General features: G+C 52.9%; 4 protein-coding genes across 4 annotated transcripts; all 4 read right to left on the bottom strand.

The window, feature by feature from the left end:
• Positions 1-1,094: 1,094 nt before the first annotated feature.
• PG997_000761 (uncharacterized protein) lies at positions 1,095-3,647 on the bottom strand (the record flags this gene model as incomplete). The annotated part of the gene is made up of 2 exons (XM_066805076.1): positions 1,095-1,714; positions 1,778-3,647. 2 exons carry the CDS (start codon positions 3,645-3,647, stop codon positions 1,095-1,097), a joined length of 2,490 nt encoding a protein of 829 aa, XP_066674849.1.
• Positions 3,648-3,759: 112 nt separating this feature from the next.
• Positions 3,760-7,269, bottom strand: PG997_000760 (SH3 domain-containing protein; the record flags this gene model as incomplete). Its single annotated transcript, XM_066805075.1, has 1 exon — positions 3,760-7,269. The coding sequence occupies one exon, from the start codon at positions 7,267-7,269 to the stop codon at positions 3,760-3,762; it is 3,510 nt and encodes a 1,169-aa protein (XP_066674848.1).
• Positions 7,270-10,525: 3,256 nt separating this feature from the next.
• Positions 10,526-11,975, bottom strand: PG997_000759 (uncharacterized protein; the record flags this gene model as incomplete). The annotated part of the gene is made up of 4 exons (XM_066805074.1): positions 10,526-11,019; positions 11,084-11,358; positions 11,416-11,438; positions 11,499-11,975. 4 exons carry the CDS (start codon positions 11,973-11,975, stop codon positions 10,526-10,528), a joined length of 1,269 nt encoding a protein of 422 aa, XP_066674847.1.
• Positions 11,976-14,591: 2,616 nt separating this feature from the next.
• Positions 14,592-18,241, bottom strand: PG997_000758 (ubiquitin elongating factor core; the record flags this gene model as incomplete). The annotated part of the gene is made up of 7 exons (XM_066805073.1): positions 14,592-15,480; positions 15,533-15,662; positions 15,710-15,951; positions 16,003-16,301; positions 16,352-17,104; positions 17,149-18,123; positions 18,194-18,241. 7 exons carry the CDS (start codon positions 18,239-18,241, stop codon positions 14,592-14,594), a joined length of 3,336 nt encoding a protein of 1,111 aa, XP_066674846.1.
• Positions 18,242-18,396: the final 155 nt, after the last annotated feature.

Below are 18,396 nucleotides of genomic sequence, written 5' to 3'. Positions count from 1 at the left end.
TTGATCAATTTGATTCACAAACTGCCCATTTTCGCATTCGCATCACATCACATCACATCCTATCCCCACGGAAAAAGTAGGTAGCTCTTACTTAGGTTATCAGCTATATAAGTACATACATACATGTACTTAGATTAATACACCACGGGACGGATAGGAACCGTAGGATTCAATTGTCGCACCAATCACCACTCCCCATCCCGTGCCGATCGGCGTTCCATCTAAGAACAGCCTGCAGCTCTGTCACTGTGGCTTGGGCAGGCAACACAGAGGGATTGTGAAAAATTGGATCGGACATGATCACCATAGCCTGACTGTGTGTCTTTTGAGTGTTTGTGATTTGCCTTGCAAGATTCACCCACCACTACTCCGTACTTTGAAGGATATTGTCATGACAGCAGTCATGAGGACGATTTATACATTGTACATATGCTGCAAAGGCAAATCAAACTCGAGCAGACCCCCGCTCCCTTCCGCTCCCTATGGCATCTAGCCGTCCCTCCTCATGGTTGCTGGCGGCTGACCCAAAAACAACCGGTCTGCCAGCCAGCCCCTTTTTTCATCCCTGACTTGTTGGCTATGTGAGGTATATATAAAATATAAAAAGTGGTATAATCCCAACGTCCAGCTTCCTCTTTTTTTCTCCATCCCTAAAAGAAACAAATGCCATCTTTGTACAATTTAAAATAAAAACGTCTTTGCTCAGTTCGCTCGTCGCGTGCACGCAACAACATACATACGCACACATAACGCAGAACATGGGAATAGAGCGTCGGGAAGAAGCGAAACAGGACATAGAAAAACAAATGGAAGACGAATTTCCGATGCAGTTTGGGAATCAGTGTGAAGAGAGAACACACACACACACACACACAAAAAAAAGCGCTTCCGGCCAGACAACATAGAAAAAGCACATAAAAAAACAGATGCGAGCAATCCTGACACCTCCCTCCCCCTCTCGTTCTCTCGTATCCAGAACACCTAGATTCCCCTATTTCTTTTCATTCCTGAGAATGTGTGTACCGCATAATATGCAGAATCGGCATGCCACCGGGTGACGTCCAGACTGACTGTCGTCACGTCGGCCTCGGTTGTTATTCTTCGTCGACTCCTCCCATCGGCCCGTGGGCTTTGTGAGGCCACTTCCCGCCTATCCGGAGCATGCTGAGTCGTTTCCGCACACTCCCGATCTTCGGAGTGATGAACAGCTTCTCATCGTTGCGGTCGTATACGTCCACCACCTCGTTGCTCTTGCGGTCCACGTTTTGCGCCCAGTCCGCCGCGGCCACTTCGCCCTCCGGCTGGCTGATTATGTTGTTGCCGGTAACGCTCCCGTCACTTGCCGGCGCCCGGATGATACTCGTCCTATTGTTTGCGTCCTTGCCCCGGCTGCTCTGGCTGTTGGACTCGGCATCGCCGTTCGAAAGTGCGCCGTCGCTGCTCATTTCCTTTGAGTTTTTGCGCTTGCCACCGAGGAAGCTGAGACGAGTCCCACGCTGCTTCACCGAGATGGGTTGCACTGCAGAGGCCTCTTCAACCGTTGCGTTGGTAGCACCAAGTGCGTTTGGAGACAGCGGATCAACACCGGGCGAAGTCTCCGTGGTTGGAGAAGATCGTTGCCATATGGGTGACGCGCTCGAGGAGATGGGCTCGCGCGCCGGCCGTTGCGATGGATTAAGGACCTCAAGTTCAGGAGCAAAGGTCAACTCGAAAGCTGGGAAATGTCAGCCGTGTTCAATCTGGTCTAATTCGCCCCATCCGGTAGGGTCCAACATACGCGTGTGGAGATCTTCATATCCTTTGGTTAAGATCCGGTTCGAGCTGCGTGCGAAGCTTGCAAGGCACCTTTTGATCATGATAGTATGATCGATCAAGGCCATTTTGATGGCGGTTTCCTGGGTGTCCAGTTCTAGCTCGTCCTCGTCCTCGTCCAGATCTGGCTTTGGTAGTAGCTCCCGGTATCGCACAACGCTGTTCTCCGATGTGGGGTTAGTGGAAATGGCAATGGCATCGACAAGCAGCCGAGCCAGCTCATTGTCGTCCTCGGTGGCCAACCTCTTCTCGACGGCCGTCATCTCTTGCGTCTTTCGTACAATTCGCTCAAGAGCAGTCTCCTTGGCACTGAGCCGGATCTCCTGAACTTCGACGATCTCGCTACGACGCAATATCGTAGGGAACGGCTCCGCTGTCGTGAAAATCGTCTTCTCGGCGTAGTGCTCAGTGACAGGGCCTGAGGTGCTGCGCTTGGAAGAGACCGAAAAGGTCTGTGGGTGAGCTGAGAGCAGATAATCCCGAATGGCTTGCGGGACCCTAGCCCGCTGGAAGACGTTATGGTTGAGGTCTCGGTACGGGCTTACTGCCGAAATGACCAAATACTGGCCCTCGGCGTCATTGTCCACATCGCCAGAGGTGAGAATTTGAGCAGACTGGAATTGCTCCTGCATGCGGTCCGTAAATGCCGACGTCCTTTCGGCGGCCCACCCTTCGTAGACGTACTCCTTGGTCCGCATAGTGGGTGGGAATCCAAGGCCCTTGAACACGACCTTGAAGTACTTGGGCACCAGTCTGTCACTCTTCGCCAGGCTCTCGTAAATCGTGGCAATCGCCCTTTCCGTGCGTGCTAATTTGGCAAAGTCGTAGATGTTGTTTTCGTACTGGTCTTGGAGCTCTTTGTAGGCAGCCAGTGCGCTACTCCACGCATCTCCGTCCTCAAAGTGCTTGATCATGTCGAAGTAAATACGCTCCTTACGCTCGAATTGTGTTTGCGCTGGAAGCTCGGGATCCTGTAGGGCAGGGGCCATCTTGACCGGGTTCCATTCATACAGGTCCGCGTGGAGGCGCAGAGCCAAGCCGGCTTCAGCATGATTCCTTGCATCCGCCTGTAGGTTGGCCAGCTGGTGCACGTAGCGGATGAAGATGTCTTCTTTCTGCATATCGCGCAGGAACTCCATGAGTCGTAAGCGATTGATGAGCTGAGAAGCTGCACCAGCGGCCTCGCCGCTATGGACTGCAACGAGAAGATCCAAGAACTCCTCCACGGTTCCGATCATCTCTAGCAGGGCTGTGTAAAGTTCGTTTTCGGTCTCTGCCAAAGGCTGGGATCGTTGCAACAGCTCGCCGATGAAGAGCTTCTGCAAAATACTCTCCGTCATCTGCTTGTCCTTGAAGTAAAGGTCCAAATGATCGATCAGTTCTGTCTGGATGGCGGACAGATCTTCGCTCAGAGTCCATTCGCTGACAATCATCGTATGTAAGACTTCGACCGCCATTTTCCGTAAGCCTTCGTGTACACTTAGGCACAACTCGACGATAGGCCCAACCAGGCCGGGGACATATTGAACTTGGTAACCGCCCATTCTTACTAGGCCGTACTTGGTCCGCTCGTCAGCAGTCGCCTCCCAGCCGATCGCCTCCCAAGTCCGCCGAAGTAGGTCTGCACCGTCGACACGCACATCCCCAGCTATCTTCCAGACCGCTCTGCGTTTTTGTTCCGGGAAGATCTCAAGGGCCAAACAGCCGCTTCCAACAAGTTTTAATAAGGTAGTGAAGAACATCTTCCACAACTCAGTGCTGAAGCCTTCCGCTTCATCTGGATGTGGGAGGAAAGACTCGAGCAGGATGCCGGAGAGATACTGAAGTATTTTCATCGTTGATTTGTGGTGGAATATGTGGATGCTCAGCCATGTTGCCGGGAAGGCCTCACCTTGGAGGATACTCATATGAACATGGAGCGACTTCTCGATTAACAAGCCAAGATCATCATCGGCTAGTTCTAATTGCATTCCGCTGGCGGAGTTCGAGATAGCCGATAACACTGCGGAGAGCTCGATCAAGGCCTCGTCGAACGAGACCTTCTCTGTAATGGGCTTGCTGGGGAAGGGGGTATGAGGCTGGGAACAGCAGTGAGAGTCGAGACTTGGGCTTGATTTCCGTCTGCTGGATAGCAATATAGGAGTCCAGGATTTTCGGGATGTAGTCAGGAATCTCAGCCCCTAAGTAGTCGATTTGACTTGCCAGAACTGAACAACAGAGCCGGACTTGCTCTTTCCATTGCTCATTTACCTCATCTGCCTGTCCCCAATGGGGTGCGATCCACCGAACAGTGTTTGCACTGAGGGCCGCCCGCTGCTCTGGGTGAGAGAAGAGATCAAGCTTGGAATAATTGATGATTAAAATGAGCTTATAAAGCACCAACTTTCCCTTGACACTCGAACACGAGTCCATGAAGTCAATGGCGATATGCAAAATCTCTTCAGTAGTCAGCAAGCCTGTTAATTCGGGCAGCCAAGAATGGAAATGCTGAACAGCAAGCGTCTGACTCCCAACCAGCACCGGAGCGGTGCTCCGCATCATGGAATCGAGTGCTTTGAAGATGGTCTGCAGATGCTTAGTGAAGCCAGGACTGGTGCTTGTAATACCGATGCCCGCTTCCTTGGCCTTTTGTTGACCCCTGCCGTGCGTGATGAACTTGAGGATGTGGCGGACCACCTTCAGAGTTGCGCGTAGTTTCCTCGCAGTTTCCGGGTCCGTAGGATTGGAGAGTAGCCGAGTAAAGGATCGGACCAAGCATGGGGTTGCAAAGGGGTAATTGAATCTGGTCTCTGCATATTGGTCCACCAAGGGGCCCAGATTGAAACGGCGATCGTGAACGATGCCCAGAACCCGAACGAGTGCCGTGAAGACGAGATCCTCAAACTCGTCTTGACCCTGATACTCAACCAGCGTGCCAAACAGAGCATCGAGAACGTCACTGAGTAGCTTCACCACCTCTATCTCGGGAACGAATATCAACTGCTTAAGCAGGCCGGGTATATCTTCCTTGGGTTGTTCCTTCCACCTCAATAGTCCAAGAACAACTCTGTCTTGTGAAAACTTGGTGCTGCAGAGGTACGTTTCTAGCCGTAAGGCCGCCAGGGGGCCTGTAACATCGCTTGCTTCACCTCTGGTGCTCCAAGGTAAAGAAAGGTAGCCGCCCCGGCCCGAGACCCCCGGTTGTGCCGTTTGTGTGTTCTCGTCGAGCTTGTACAGCAACAGGGAGTGTGGACCATCTTTGATGAAAGCTTGTTGCTCCCACAAGGGAATGTAGGCAACTGCAAATGGCACGTTCGGAAGGTCTGTGATAGTCATGACAAGGTGCGCATTCGTCACGTCCTGTGGCTGGAGCGAAAGCTTCAGGGTCTGGTTCCAGGCTTCGCCGCGCTCTACAGCGTACGACTTCCAAGTGGTGACAGCTTCGCCATTCGAGGATGGGAAAATACAACTTTCTATCCGTTCGCCTGACTTCCGGCGGACTTCCATGGTAACCATCAAATTGACGCCGGCCATGTGGTTTGGTATCGAAGTCGCGCTGCCCCCGAACCGCGATATCAAGTTTTGCCGAGAAAGAAAAGCCTGGTTGACAGTCACATAGATGTCAGATCTTGGCTTCGTTGGCGCACCCGCAAATCCCAACTTGCTTGTCTTGGTAACGCCGGAAAGCTGAGTGGGCGTCGCCTTGACGAGCGCATCGGCATCGGGGTTGTCGAATGGCCTTAGGTGGATTTGAAGACGCTCCGCCCTCTTCGACTTTTCGAATTGCCCAGACTTACTGTCCAAGAGGTGGATGATAAGCTCATCCCAGCCCTCGTCGTGATCGAACTTTTCAGGGGTGAGATTTGTGGATGGCGCCCAAACACTGATGAGATGTTCTGTTTCTTCGGTACGCTTCATTATCTGGTTTAACTTTAATACTCCCATTCCCACTAATCTGTCGGCTGTGAGATGGGTCGTTTGTGAGGCGTCCGATGAAGAACGGGGGATTCTTGACCCCGACGAGCTGGGCGCGCGGCTTCCATCGTGACTTTCCGCGGATGCAGTCGCCGGTCGCTCTTCCGGCTGCTCAGAAAGGGCATCGAGTCGCGGTCCACCCTTAGAGAAAGCTGACCTCGTGGAACCCCACATGAAACTCCTTCTAGAAGCCTTGGTTGCACTGGTGGAAGGTGGTTTATCTTTGGTATGACCGGTCATGGTATGCGGAGCTGTGCCAGCTCGCGAAAGAGGCTTTCCCACAGCAATCTGATGGGCCGCGCGAACCTTGACCACCAGATACAACTCCGTATCTGCCGAGGAGGCGTCGCCAATATCGGTTGACGTCAGATCGGTGAAAAGGGTGCGCATCTGCGATGACTTGGCCATCTGGCCCATGGTTCCGCCAGCTGGGACGTCGACAATGTAGCTTTCCGATATTGCCGTAGGAAACCCGCCCAGCGGTTTGCTGACCAAGTACACCGCCAGTGTGGTAGCTTCGCTGGACGAGCCGGAAAAGGTCTTGATATCTACCAGCAGGTGGTGCAGGGCGGTCAACTCAACATGAGGTTTGGGCGGCTCGTCCAATAAGCTCATCAGTGACTGCAATTTCGTAATCTCGACCACAGAGTCGTCGCCCGTCAGGACACGCCCACCCTGGGCGGGATCCCGCACAATAACCTCGCCTCCGCAGAGCTTGTTTCCTTTAACAAGGTCCCAGACTGTCTTCTCGCGTAAATCGCTGTATTCGTGCGCAGTAAGCACATTATGCAAGAACTGTCGCCGGGAGAAGTCCAGGCCATGTATTAACTGAGAGAGCTTCTCCAGCGTGGAGTACTCGCGCGCAAGAAGCAGCTCGTGGAGATTTTTCGAATGCCACTCGCGCAAGCAAGAGGCAATTTCGTCGATCAAGGGTTCGGAAGCCGAAGTTGGTGTCTCGTCGCCGACTTTCAGCATTGGCACTGGCGCAGGTGGCTTCGGTTCCCCTGGCTCTCGCTTGAACGGCGCCACCGGTAACCCAGTTTGCTCGTCTGTCCGTACACTTGCGCCGGATGACAAGCGCAGCCCGTTCAATTTATTGTATTTCTCCAGCGGCGTCTTGGCCTTTCTCTTTCCTATAGAAGCAACGCCGCTCTTGCCAGAGTCGCTACCGACATGCGGTGTCTCGTCGCCGCCCGTATAGCTTCCATTGTCGTCCGTCGATGTGTCGTCGCCGTCGCCCAGAACCTCACGAATCTCGACACAGCTGCGCGGGAAGATGCCGGAAAAGACGCGGGCTTCGAGTGTCTGACCCTTGGCTGTCGTCAGACCCGCCAGCAGCGACGGGGGTGCTAGCAGGTACCCGCGGAGCCATTGGCCGTCGTGGGTCTGTTCGATAATGTAGAGATCATCGCCAATCTCAAGGGGGAGCTCGTTGTCGGATTGGGTGCTGAATGGGTAGGTCGCGACAGCGAAGGCGATACGGGCTAGCGGTTCCCAGGGCATTGGTCTAGAGCGACCGAGGCTGTTGGTCGCACCGTAACTGTGAGAAGACGGTCAATTGCATAAGGTGGTGGAAGAGCAGGCGATATGCTTGTTGTTGCGGGAAGAGTGTATATAGGAAGGTCGCTGCAGGTCGCTGCTGTGTGTCCTCCTGTGTCTTCTCTGTGTTTCTCTGTCGCCCGCCAGTCCCTCGAACGAAGTATTAGTCGCAATGGATGGTGGTGCTATATGCCGTACTGAGTAGAGTCGGCCTCGTACTGGCGGTGGTTCGGCAGAGCGACGGACAGACTGACTGACTGACTGGCTGACTGTCTGTTCGGGTCGGGTCGGGTCGAGGCGAGGTGAAGGATGTTTCGCAGTGCAATGTATGAAGCTGCGCTGCACCACCAAACCGACGATAAGGGAGCGAAGTACTACTGGCCGGACGTGCAAACAGTTGATTGTTTTTGGCTTCAAATCTTTCGACACAGGCACTAGCAGGTACCTTCAAAGGGAGGTGGGCGGTATACCTAATCTAGTGGGGACCAAAGGGAAACCAACACCGGGTCTGGTCGGTTTGCAAGTGTCGGTTTGTTGTTGGTGCGTGATAGGGATTAATTCGCAGCGCGTGGAAACCATCAAGGCCGGCCGTAATGAGAGATTACAAGGAGTGTAGATACTGATCAATTTCCAGGGGGAAAATACTGATAAGCGAAACCATTCAATCGTGGACGGGAAGGGAAGGGAAGGGAAGGGCGAGAAGGGTCAGGAAAAAAGGGACTAGGCAAAGAGGCCAATAACAACACCTGAACCAACTGGATCGGAAGTGAGGTGAGTAATAGCTTTGAGCAGGATCAGATGCTTGCACATACTGCAATGTAGGACGGTACGCGGTCAGTCGAATCGTGCCTAAACATGCAAATGTTCAAATGTTGTCTTGACACTTGGCAGCCCGAGTCTACGGCAGGCACTACGTCGTAGTCTCCAGGGATCGACTCAAAATTAAACGGTCAGCCTCTCCGGATTCACATTCGGTACCTACATATCGAGAAGGTTGGCGCCAGAGGCATGTGGCATGTGGCAAGGAGCAGGGGCAAAAGAAAGAGAGAGGCACAGTGGTTATTTTCTTGTGTGTGGTCTTGTCTTGGCTGGCCATCATCATCATTATCAGTGTGGTTCCAAACCAAGCTCATCCTGCCGGCGCCCAGGTTGCCTGTCTGTTTCTTCATCGTCTGGTACCGAGTGCGGTTAAGATGCGTCCCTCTTCTAGCCCGCTCCCAGTCGCCTCCGGGCCCTCCCCCTGAAGATGGCGTCGAGAGAGTGTGGAGGGATGTTCTCTTGGTCAATCAAACACGGGTCACAACTGGGTCCCAATCGGGAGGCGCCTAATCTCAAGATGGGTCGACCGCCCATCTGCGCGCCAGGGACCGCTAGGCTCCAATGGAGTGCCCATTAGTGCAGGTACCTGCTGCTGTCCCTTGCTTTCCTCACAAAACGTGGGATAAGCCAAGGCCCTGGTCGCCCTGGTCGCCCTGGTCGCCCTGGTCGCCCTGGTCGCCCTGGGTCGAGACTAATAGTGCGTTTGTGCGTGCAGCAGTCTATCGGCCAGCCGGCTGCCAGCAGCGACAGTGCCGGCGGGCGAGTATATCATCATCATACATACCCACCCACCTCGATCACAGGCTACGCAGACTTGCGACGCATCACACATCAAATCGTCCTATTCATGAAACAATCTCAGATGCTCCTCCTTCCAGAAATACACAATACGTTGGCCAGGATCTTGAATCTTCCATCGACTCGCACTGACTTTGGAGCTGTCGTCTCGACCATCTGACCTGTCATCACAACTTCCCACTCACCGAAGCCACTCTGTGCGCTCCTTCGTTGGCGCACAAGGTTCAACTCTATCACTTGAGAATTGACACCCATCCTACAAGTATCGCCATGTAGGCATGTGTTTATAAATCGGCCGGGTCGCAGCACCTCTGTCCCTATTTTAAGCAGGTCGATGTTATACAGAACCAATGATGTGTTGCTATAGATGAGGACAATCCCAGCCGCAGGCTCGCGGGTTTCAGCAATGCTGGCCTCACCACATAAACCTCTGGCTGGAACATCTCTCTCCTGTGGTGGCTCGAACCTTCTGTACCCTTGAACCTTGTATATGTATGATCTTCGTCTCTTTAATTCTTCCTCTGATCAGAAGCTTGGGTCCGTTGAACTTTGGACCCTGGAATGCCGATGGGCGCCGACCCCGTTAATTTCTGACGTCGAAAAGGATGAGGCTTCTCGCGAGGGTTTTCGGTCTTCCTCATTCACGTGGAGCTCCTGCCAACCGTGTGTCGGGACGAAGAAAAGAAAATCGGAAGGAATATTCCTGTACCGACCGAATTGGTACAGTTGATGTATATTGCTTTGTCGAGAGAATCCCGTATCCCATGACGACACCACGCGGCACGGCATACGTATTCCCCCGAAACTTGAGTTCATGCGGCTGGTAAGCCCGCCAGGAGGCGGAAGTGTCTTGATTGCTGGCAACCAGTTTATGAGACTTCAGACGCGATGGAACAATTTAGCATTCGTGGCTCCCAGCCGGCAATGATGGCTTTGTCTCAGATTGCCTGAGACGGCCCATTTACTTTTGCACGTAGCAGAGTTCCAGAAGTCTGGTTCGGCCACAGCAGTACCGGCCAAAGGATTTCCACCCGATCTCTGTATCACAATTGCCGCCCGCCCCCTCTTTCCAAGCATTGCGACCTCGCTCTATCCTTTATCGGCACGTGGCCCCATGGTGGGAGCGCAGCAACCCATGCCTACCAGCTTTGGAGGTTTCACGAAAGGGTTCTTCAACTATGAAAGGGAGGGACAGGCGCGCCACTTCGGCCCGTTCCAAGAAACAATTTGGGAGCGCGTCGAAAACATGGCCTGTCGTCAAATGCAGGCATCCCTGTCTGTCAGTCCACACTTACCGTCCCGTCGCGGCATCATCGAACGAAAGCACGTCAATAAGCAAACTCATTTGAACTTTCTTCTGCTTTCTGGCTTTTTGCAGTTTATTTTGGTAAAAACACATGGATCGTAAATTTTCTATTGAAACAACGGACGAAAAGAATTGAAAAAAAGATGAAAAAATCCCGATCCCCTCTCTTAACGAGTGACACGAGCGTGGAAATGCGACTTCGAAGCCGCTTTCAACACGCTGCAGGGATAGTAAGGGAAGTGCGATGCATTACAAAAGACGGTAACCACATTGACGACTTCGAGGCAAGTCTTGAATCTAACGCCTACTACTATCAAAATACTGGCTGATAGTAGCAGTGGACGCGTACCCAGAGTCCGACTCGGCGTCCAAAGCCGGGCAGCCCGCGAGATTGCCGCCAAAGTCGAGCGCCATGTCCAGGCCACCAATCAGCAGCGACGGCGCGTCCGGGTCGTTGAAGTACGCCGAGAGATCCAGCGCCTCGCCTGAGATGTCGAATCCGAGGTCCTCTGCCGCCGCGTTCTTCGACAGCGGTGTCTCGGGCGCCGGGGACTGGCGGCAGCTCCTGGGCGAGCCCGGCGCCGACTTGGGCGTGGGACAGCTGAAGATATCGTGGATGCCATCGCGGACGAAGTCGTCAAAGTTTGCGAACAGCTCCTGGCCGACGTGGGCAAACTTTTGTTCGACCTTCTTGCGGATCAAAGCGGGAAGCTCCTTCTCAATCCGCTTCTTGTACTTCATGAAGTGCTCGGTCGTCTTTGCATACTCTTCGGCATCTGTCACATCGTAATCTACTGGAAGCATCAGTGACGGGCCCCTTTTGTGTGTGTGCGCGCGGAACTCATCTATACTCACAGGGGCTAGGCAAGTTGTTCTTGTTGGCTTCGGGAAACAAGATCATGTAGATGTCTCTCCATCTCTGCTCATCGGTCACGGCAGAACCAACCCTCTTACGCTCTCTGAGCTTCTTCTCCTGCTGTTCGTCAATGCCTTGGGCGGCGGCGATGTCCTTCTTGCGGCAAGGGTCATCAGAGCGCAAATGGGCATTCAGTGCTTTAGCATCGCCGAAAGGATCGCCACAGCGGGGACAGGCATTAGTAGGCAGCTTATGGACACGATAAAGGTGTTCTCTGGGTCATGTATCAGCATGCATTTGGAACCAAAAAGCCATTTCTCGCGAAGCTTACTTCAAGCGATGGATTGTCTTCCACTGAGAGCATGGGTATTAGCGCATGCTTCTGAAAAGGGGGCATTTGTGAAGCGAACTTACCCCTGGTCCCACGCAGGTGCGATGATGGCTGAACCGCTTCGGGTCGTGTCTGAAAAAGGGGCAAACAAACGATGGCCCTGGGTTCTCCTCCGTCTTGGCACGTTTGTTCCCGCCCTTGTCCTGGCCGTTGCCGCCGTTGCCGTCACTGCTCGAGGACTCGTTCCGGTCCCCGTCGTCAAACTGACGCTTTCCTCGACCCGAGGAGCGACCAGTGCTCCCGCCACCCGAGTTGGCGCCGCCCCCGCTGCCACTGTACGAACCTCCACCAGACGCACCGCCAGAGGACTCGTGCGCATGGGTGATGGTAGCAAGTTCGTCCGCCAGCTTCTTAGTAAAAGCAGCCATTACCTTCTCGACCGCTTCTCGTCTCTTGATCACGAGATACTGCTCAGGCGACAGTGATGCGCGTTCGCCCTTGCTGCTTGACTTGCCCTTGCTGGATTTGTGAGCAGCGCCGGAAGTCCTTCCCTTCTCCATAGAGTCGATTGATCCGAAATTATGCGAAGTATGCTGTTGTCGTTGCCCAAGTTCAGACCCTAGCGAGTTCAATGCTGCGTCTGAAGCCTTGAACTCTGCTGCACATACTTCGGTTCCCTCGTACTGTTGTCTACATGAACAATAAAAAGTCAGCAGGGCGATGCCTTCGTATTTATCGTCTGTCTGTCAGCACAGAGAGTGGATCATACATACTTGCCTGCTTGCTCAACTTGCGCGCTTCTCGAACCGCTACAGGTTAAAAGTAATGACTGCTTGACCTGATTTGATGTTGCACTGGCCCGGCCCCTGACCATTATCTTCTTAAGTCGACGTACCAGTACCGCACGACTTGTCCACTGGGCCGCAAGCTTCTTGGTCGTTGCGTTCCACTTGGCGAGTTCCGCAGGGGATGAAAGTGAGTGCCAGTCAGGGCTTCGGTAGTGGCGGGATCGTTTCTGCAATAATAGTTTGTGTACGAGATCAGGTTGCACAAGGTATTCAAGCATCGTTCGTTGACATTGATTTTGATTGATTGATTATATCGGAGGAGCGAAACGTCCTATGTCTGGCTGAAGCACATTGCAAGGCGCAGATGTAGCTTCGAAAAGGGGGGCCAGAGAAAATTGTCGAGACGCGGGCGACTCTGGATAGGGGTCAGAGACGAATGAGGGCCTCAGATGGTCATCTCTCTTTTCTCACGATGATGATTTGGGCGCTCTGGTGAGAAGATGGGAGAAACTTGGGGAGAAAGCTGGAGAAGCGGCCACTCTCGGGGGCCCGTAATCACGGCATTTTATGCTCAGCGCCGGCTTTTGCGCAGTTGCGCAAAATGAGACGGTGGAGATATGCGCAGCAACGGGAACCGCCAATCAAGCGTGCAGCGAAAGCCTCGAAGCTGATTGCGCAGAAGGCCCATCATCGGGGGTACGGGCTGCATGAGAGCTGCCGTTATCGTCATCCAGTCAGGTTTGTTCCCGGCCACAAGCTTCCTGCGCCTCCGCGATGGGGGAGAGCCAGCGCTCGCGAGCGCAAAGGTGGATTAGAGACGGCGAGAGGAAGCAACTGCGCAGATGGGCTTCACCCGCACGTACAAAGACGTCGACCCGAGCGCACTGTCCGTCGGTTTTGTCCGTCTTGGATTGGGCGTGGCGATGATGCGCCGATTGACTGGAAAATGGCGTCGTACCGAGCCGCTTCTCTGTGCGCCCCAGCGCGAATAGCTTCACATATTGGGGATAAAATGCGATGGCTGCTCATCAACGAGCCATGATGGTTTCACCAAACTGGACACAAATCATCTCAACCCTCAAGAACGTTCTGTACTTACCCCTATTCTTGAAGCCGAAAATACCCTGCTCCTGATCTGTGGTTCTTAACTGCGCCAGGTCTGATCTCATCTCATCTCATCATCCACTTTCCTCCAACTTCAATAGTAAAAGAGAAAGCACCAAGACGGCGGCCGGATGTCTCAAGAATCGGCGAGGATGTCCGTCAGGTCGGGGGGCGTGTAAGTTGCGAATGGTTCACCCATGGTTGATGAAGCAGTCACTAAAGTTCAACAACACAAGGCAATCCAATAGTAGCGCCGGCTCATCTGCAGCTCTCGAGACTTACCTTGCCAGTGAGTCGACCGTCACAGAAAGATTCGCATCCGGCAGTGTATCCACGGAGGAGGCAACATCTAGGCGTTTGCAAGCCAAACAGCTGGAACTGGAGGCGCTGGTCAAGAAAGTTAAGAGACAATAGCGGAGGTACGCCACTAGCCCGTCGGAAAGGATAGAAGACTGTGGAGGGAAATGCAAAGGCCATATAGAGCGGTGGCAGACAGCAATTGTATATATATGTGTGTGTGTGTGTTTGGTTAATAAAAGAGTTTGTTCTGGCTTCCTTGGATGCTTACCGCTTCTCTGAGGAGGCGGTGAATGAACAGCGTGAACAAGTCGGCCGAGTTTAGGCCAAGAGAGAATCAAATCAGGAGGCATTAAATTGCCATTTTGATTGAAATGGGAATCACTTGCTTTAAATATGTAAAATTGTATATATATGTAATGGGAGAAACCCTTGTAGGGCTGCCCTTCGAAACGCCTTGGTCCAATGGTTATCCCAACCCACTATTCGCAACATGGATATTGGCTCAGCCTCACGACAAGTCCCACGTCAGGCATCAACAACAACCGCTGGGCAAGACTCAGCTATCAAATCAGGTCGGTCAACGTTTCATAACTACGAGCGGCATCATCAAAATAGCTCTTGTGTCACGATCCGGTGGCTCGGCGCAATGAGAGTTGGAGAAGGCACGCAAGCCTCGTCATCAGCACCTAGCCAGCACACTTTCACGCATCGTTCACTACCTTGTTCAGGCCTGGCTGCTATAGATTTATTATATCGGGGAGTGGAAAGCAAAGGAGGCAACGCAGACTAGAGAGAGAGAAAACGACTCCGCATGGTTTGGTATGATACCCATCCAACAAAACTATGTTCGTAAGTCGTTTCCGTACATACACCAGGTTCACATAGGCATGAACCTAGCGATTCCATCGCTCCCCTGTGCGTACATGACAAAACAGGCAGTATCGTATAGTAGAAAAATACCCCCGTCGACACCTAGGGTATTGCTCAACCTTCAGTGGTATCCATCTGATCTCCGTCCCGACTCTTGCGAGCGGCAGCGACTCGCTCGGCTTTCCACTCGTCCACGCGCGCCCGCAGCGCATCGTCGGGCACTACGTCATCGATCGTCATGGGCTGCCTGGTGAAAGGGTCCAACGGGTTGGAGAGAAGCTGCTGAACAATGGTAGTTCTGTCCACCACGTTCTTGGATGGCAGTATGACGGGGTCTGTCATCAGTATACCCATCAGCTGGTCCTCAAACTCCTCGGGGATTTCTCCCAGATCAAGTTCGGCCTTGTCTGCGACATCCTTGGCTTCCTTCACCTTCTCCTTCAGGACATCCCAGCGACCAAGTTCCTCGGGCGACTTCAATGACCGGGTCTGGAGGATCCTTGAGGCCTCATGGAAATTCTGGGGTTTGTAGGATCTTCCATCAGCCGCTACGGCGTCGATGAATGCTGACTTCTGTGCCAGGTTGAGGTATATGTCCACAAACGCTGAAAGGAGTGTCTTTGCGTCGAAGTTGTACTTCTTGGCATCTTCCACCTTCAGGTTCCCTCGCTTGGATCCGACAATTGTGTCCAGATTGTAGTTCAGCATGCTTGCCAACCGACTGACGATCTCAGGCATGGTGAAGGCATCTGTCAACGTCTCGGTGAACAACTTCATCATCTCCATGGTCTCGTTAACGAGCTGCATCCAGCTCTGGCATTGTCCTTCTGCCTGTTCCAAGTCACCCTGCTTCTTTTCCCTGTCTTCGGCAGACATGGACGGATCTTGCAATTCTTTCTGATACTCATGGATTGTTGCCAGTTTCGACAGTGCTTCGTCGAGCAGATACGTCGCATCATTGAGCAGCAGATTGACGAACTGAATAAAGAATTGGCGGTTGACCCTACACTTGTTAGCATGCGATTGCCGGGCGTCCTCGATTCGTTGTAACATACCGGCTTTCCGTCCTCAGTCGCTCCTTGTAGCCCGAATTGGTAGTCCAGACACTCTTCATGACCTGGAATATCTCGTAGCGGACGTTGAATCGATCGTAGAACCCGACGCTGACGCCGCTGTGCTCGCATTCTACTTCCATTAGCGCGCTTCGCTACTTCACACAAGGGTGTACATACCAATATAGAATTTCATCAGAGCATGAAGCAAGTGCTCGTTGGCAAACTCGCTTCCGATTAAGAGCCCTCCTAGTATGCCTTGGGGATATCGCTTCCCGATAGAGAATGTCCCAGCGTAGAGAACTGTGACGAGAGAAGATTTAAGATAAGGGTTCTTTATGTACCCGGAAGATCGTAAGAATGCAATGCAGAGTGCTACGGTCTCGTCGCCGACAGCCGACACCATGATCTCTGGCATAAAGCTAGGCGGTGGATTAGCTGGTAGCCACAAATCGAAGTATACATCCACTTACCGAAGCACAAATTTGAAGTTTTCGACTACTACCTGAAGGGCGTACTCTGGCAAACAGCTGAACTGATCAGGTATCTCTGCTGGGAGAGGAAGCTGAAGCTTCCGACCCGGGACATAATCCGACCGGCTTGCAATCCGAAGGAGCCAGACGGTTACGTATCGCATGAATTGCAAAGACAGGGCTTGCGTGCTCTGGTCAGTAAGTACACCTTCGATGGAATGCCTCAATGCCATTGTCTTCTCAAGGACAGACACCACCTTATCATACTGCACTTGAGCTTGTATCTTGTGGAAACCGGTCTATAACTGTTAGGTATTTCCCAAAGGTAGAAATCGAATAGAGCACTCACCATCTTGGTCATCTCTTCGCTGATTTGTTTTTCCATCTTCTGAAAGTATTTGATGTCACGATCCATGTCTTTCAGCTTGGCGTTGATGTTTTCGATACCATAATGATGAGAGGCAAGATTCAGGAAGAAGACTTCGGAGACGAAATTTGACGTTCCCTCGGCTTTCTGGTCGTAGAAGGCATCTGAAGTTGCTTGATCCGCGTTCAACTTGGTCTCGTCCCTGACGTCCACCCGTGGGTTTCGACGCAAGTAATCGATGTCGATTTTGGAAACTTTGGAGAAAGTAGCATCCAAAAACGGTTGGCATAGCTGATCTAAGACGGCAGTGGTGTTGACCATGAAGCCGTCCGAGGCAACCTCCCGCGGGTCAACTCGCATTGCCCGACGTTTGTGATTCGTGTTCAGGGCAAAGGCAAACCAGTCAAGTGTACGACCGCGAGCCTTCTCGCCCGCTCGCACAAAATGGTTGGTAATGCTAATTAGTTCAGATTGATGGGCCTTGAGTGTCATCTGCAATGTACTTTGCAGACTCCTTATCTGTGGAACATCAAGCTGGCGTGGATTGGCGAAGTAAGTCCTTGTGACCTCTGGCTGCAAAGGAGAGATACGGAAGAACGGGCCAAGTATTGTTTGGGTTTCAGTTGCGACAGCTTGTTGTTCCTTTATCATACCAGGAGTCTTTTCGACTAGGAACCGAGGGTGCTCAGCCAGTGCCTCCAGGAGAGCTGGGTATCGAGCGTATGTGACCAAGACCTATCTTGTCAGCTTTAGTTGGTTCAGGTGACGGGTGTACTTACATTGACGTAGGTCTTGTAGTCATCGTTCATAGATTTCTTGGCAAGCCTCTGGCTCAGTTCCACCATGGCCTCGGTAAAGATCGGAGCGACAGTCTCGTCATCCTTCATACGCTCAACCGCCTCGTTGAAGAAGTCCAAGCAGATCCCGTCCTCGACTTCGGCGTTACGAAGCAGGTAAGGAACCAAGCTGTCATGGCTATGGTTTGGCTCTCTCCTATAACAGCTCATTAGCAGCCGGCCAAGAACTTCTTCGGCAGTGCGATGCCCACGTACCCAAAAAAGCTCAGGCATAGTCATAGCAAATATGCAGTTGCTCACGCAAAGCCTCTTGGCTTCGTCCAAAACAGCTTGCTTCTCGGGAGTTGGCCGCCGGGCTGACGAAGCTATCTTGATTATGCGCTTGAATGCCGGTAGAAGGTAGGACAAAACTGGTTTGGAAGAGGGGATGGTACTGGCGGCTTCTAGGATAGCCTGATCGATGTTTTGCGCATTGAGCTTCAGAGGTTCGCCGCCCTGTTGAAGCTCCTCTCGGAGATTCAGAAGGAACATCAAGGGGTTGTTATGACTGTCGCGCGAGCGCGTCTCGTCAAGGGTGACACGGAAAATATCGCAAAGCGTCCTATCCGACCATTCCTCGAGCGGTTCCTCCCGGGCTTGGATCTTCTTCGCCGGCGGAGCTAGGGAGCATTTATCAGAAGACGGTCTTTTGTTAGGGCTCGAGTTGACGATACCTTCTTCACGATGTCCCTTGGCTGTGACTTCAGATTTGTTCTTGACCCCCGACTGTATGCTTGGGCTGCTGTGAGGTTGTTTGGACTGAGTTGGGGTCGGGCGTCTGCTGCTCTCGGAGCTCGCTGGGCTCGCCTTTGCTACCTCTGCCGGTTTTGGCTGGGGTGTCGAGGAAGTGCTCGACGTGCTGTCTGGTGAAGCGTTGTTGGCTGTGCGGTTGAGCATCGCAAGACGCTTCTGGCGCATCTGCAGCGGCGAGGTTGGCATGATTAGCCGCATGGCTTGGAAGTGAGGCCACAGTAGGATAACAACTTACCTGCTCTGCAGGAGGCAGTGTCGGCTCGGGCTGCTCGTTGGGATCCATGGCGAATTATTGCCTGCTGTGCGACTGCACAGATGCGGCAGATGAATTAGGCGCCAGGGAACACAGTGTCCTGGGTGTTCTCGAAGGGCTGCCAGTAGGGCCGGTATGGACGAGTCGTTGGGGATACCGAGAGTTCCAAGTCAGCAAGCGGCTGG

Source organism: Apiospora hydei (assembly GCF_038363865.1).
Source record: "Apiospora hydei strain CBS 114990 chromosome Unknown utg000002l_segment0_segment0, whole genome shotgun sequence".
NCBI classification, from domain to species: Eukaryota; Fungi; Ascomycota; class Sordariomycetes; order Amphisphaeriales; family Apiosporaceae; genus Apiospora; species Apiospora hydei.
This window is presented reverse-complemented; position numbering and strand designations above follow the sequence as displayed.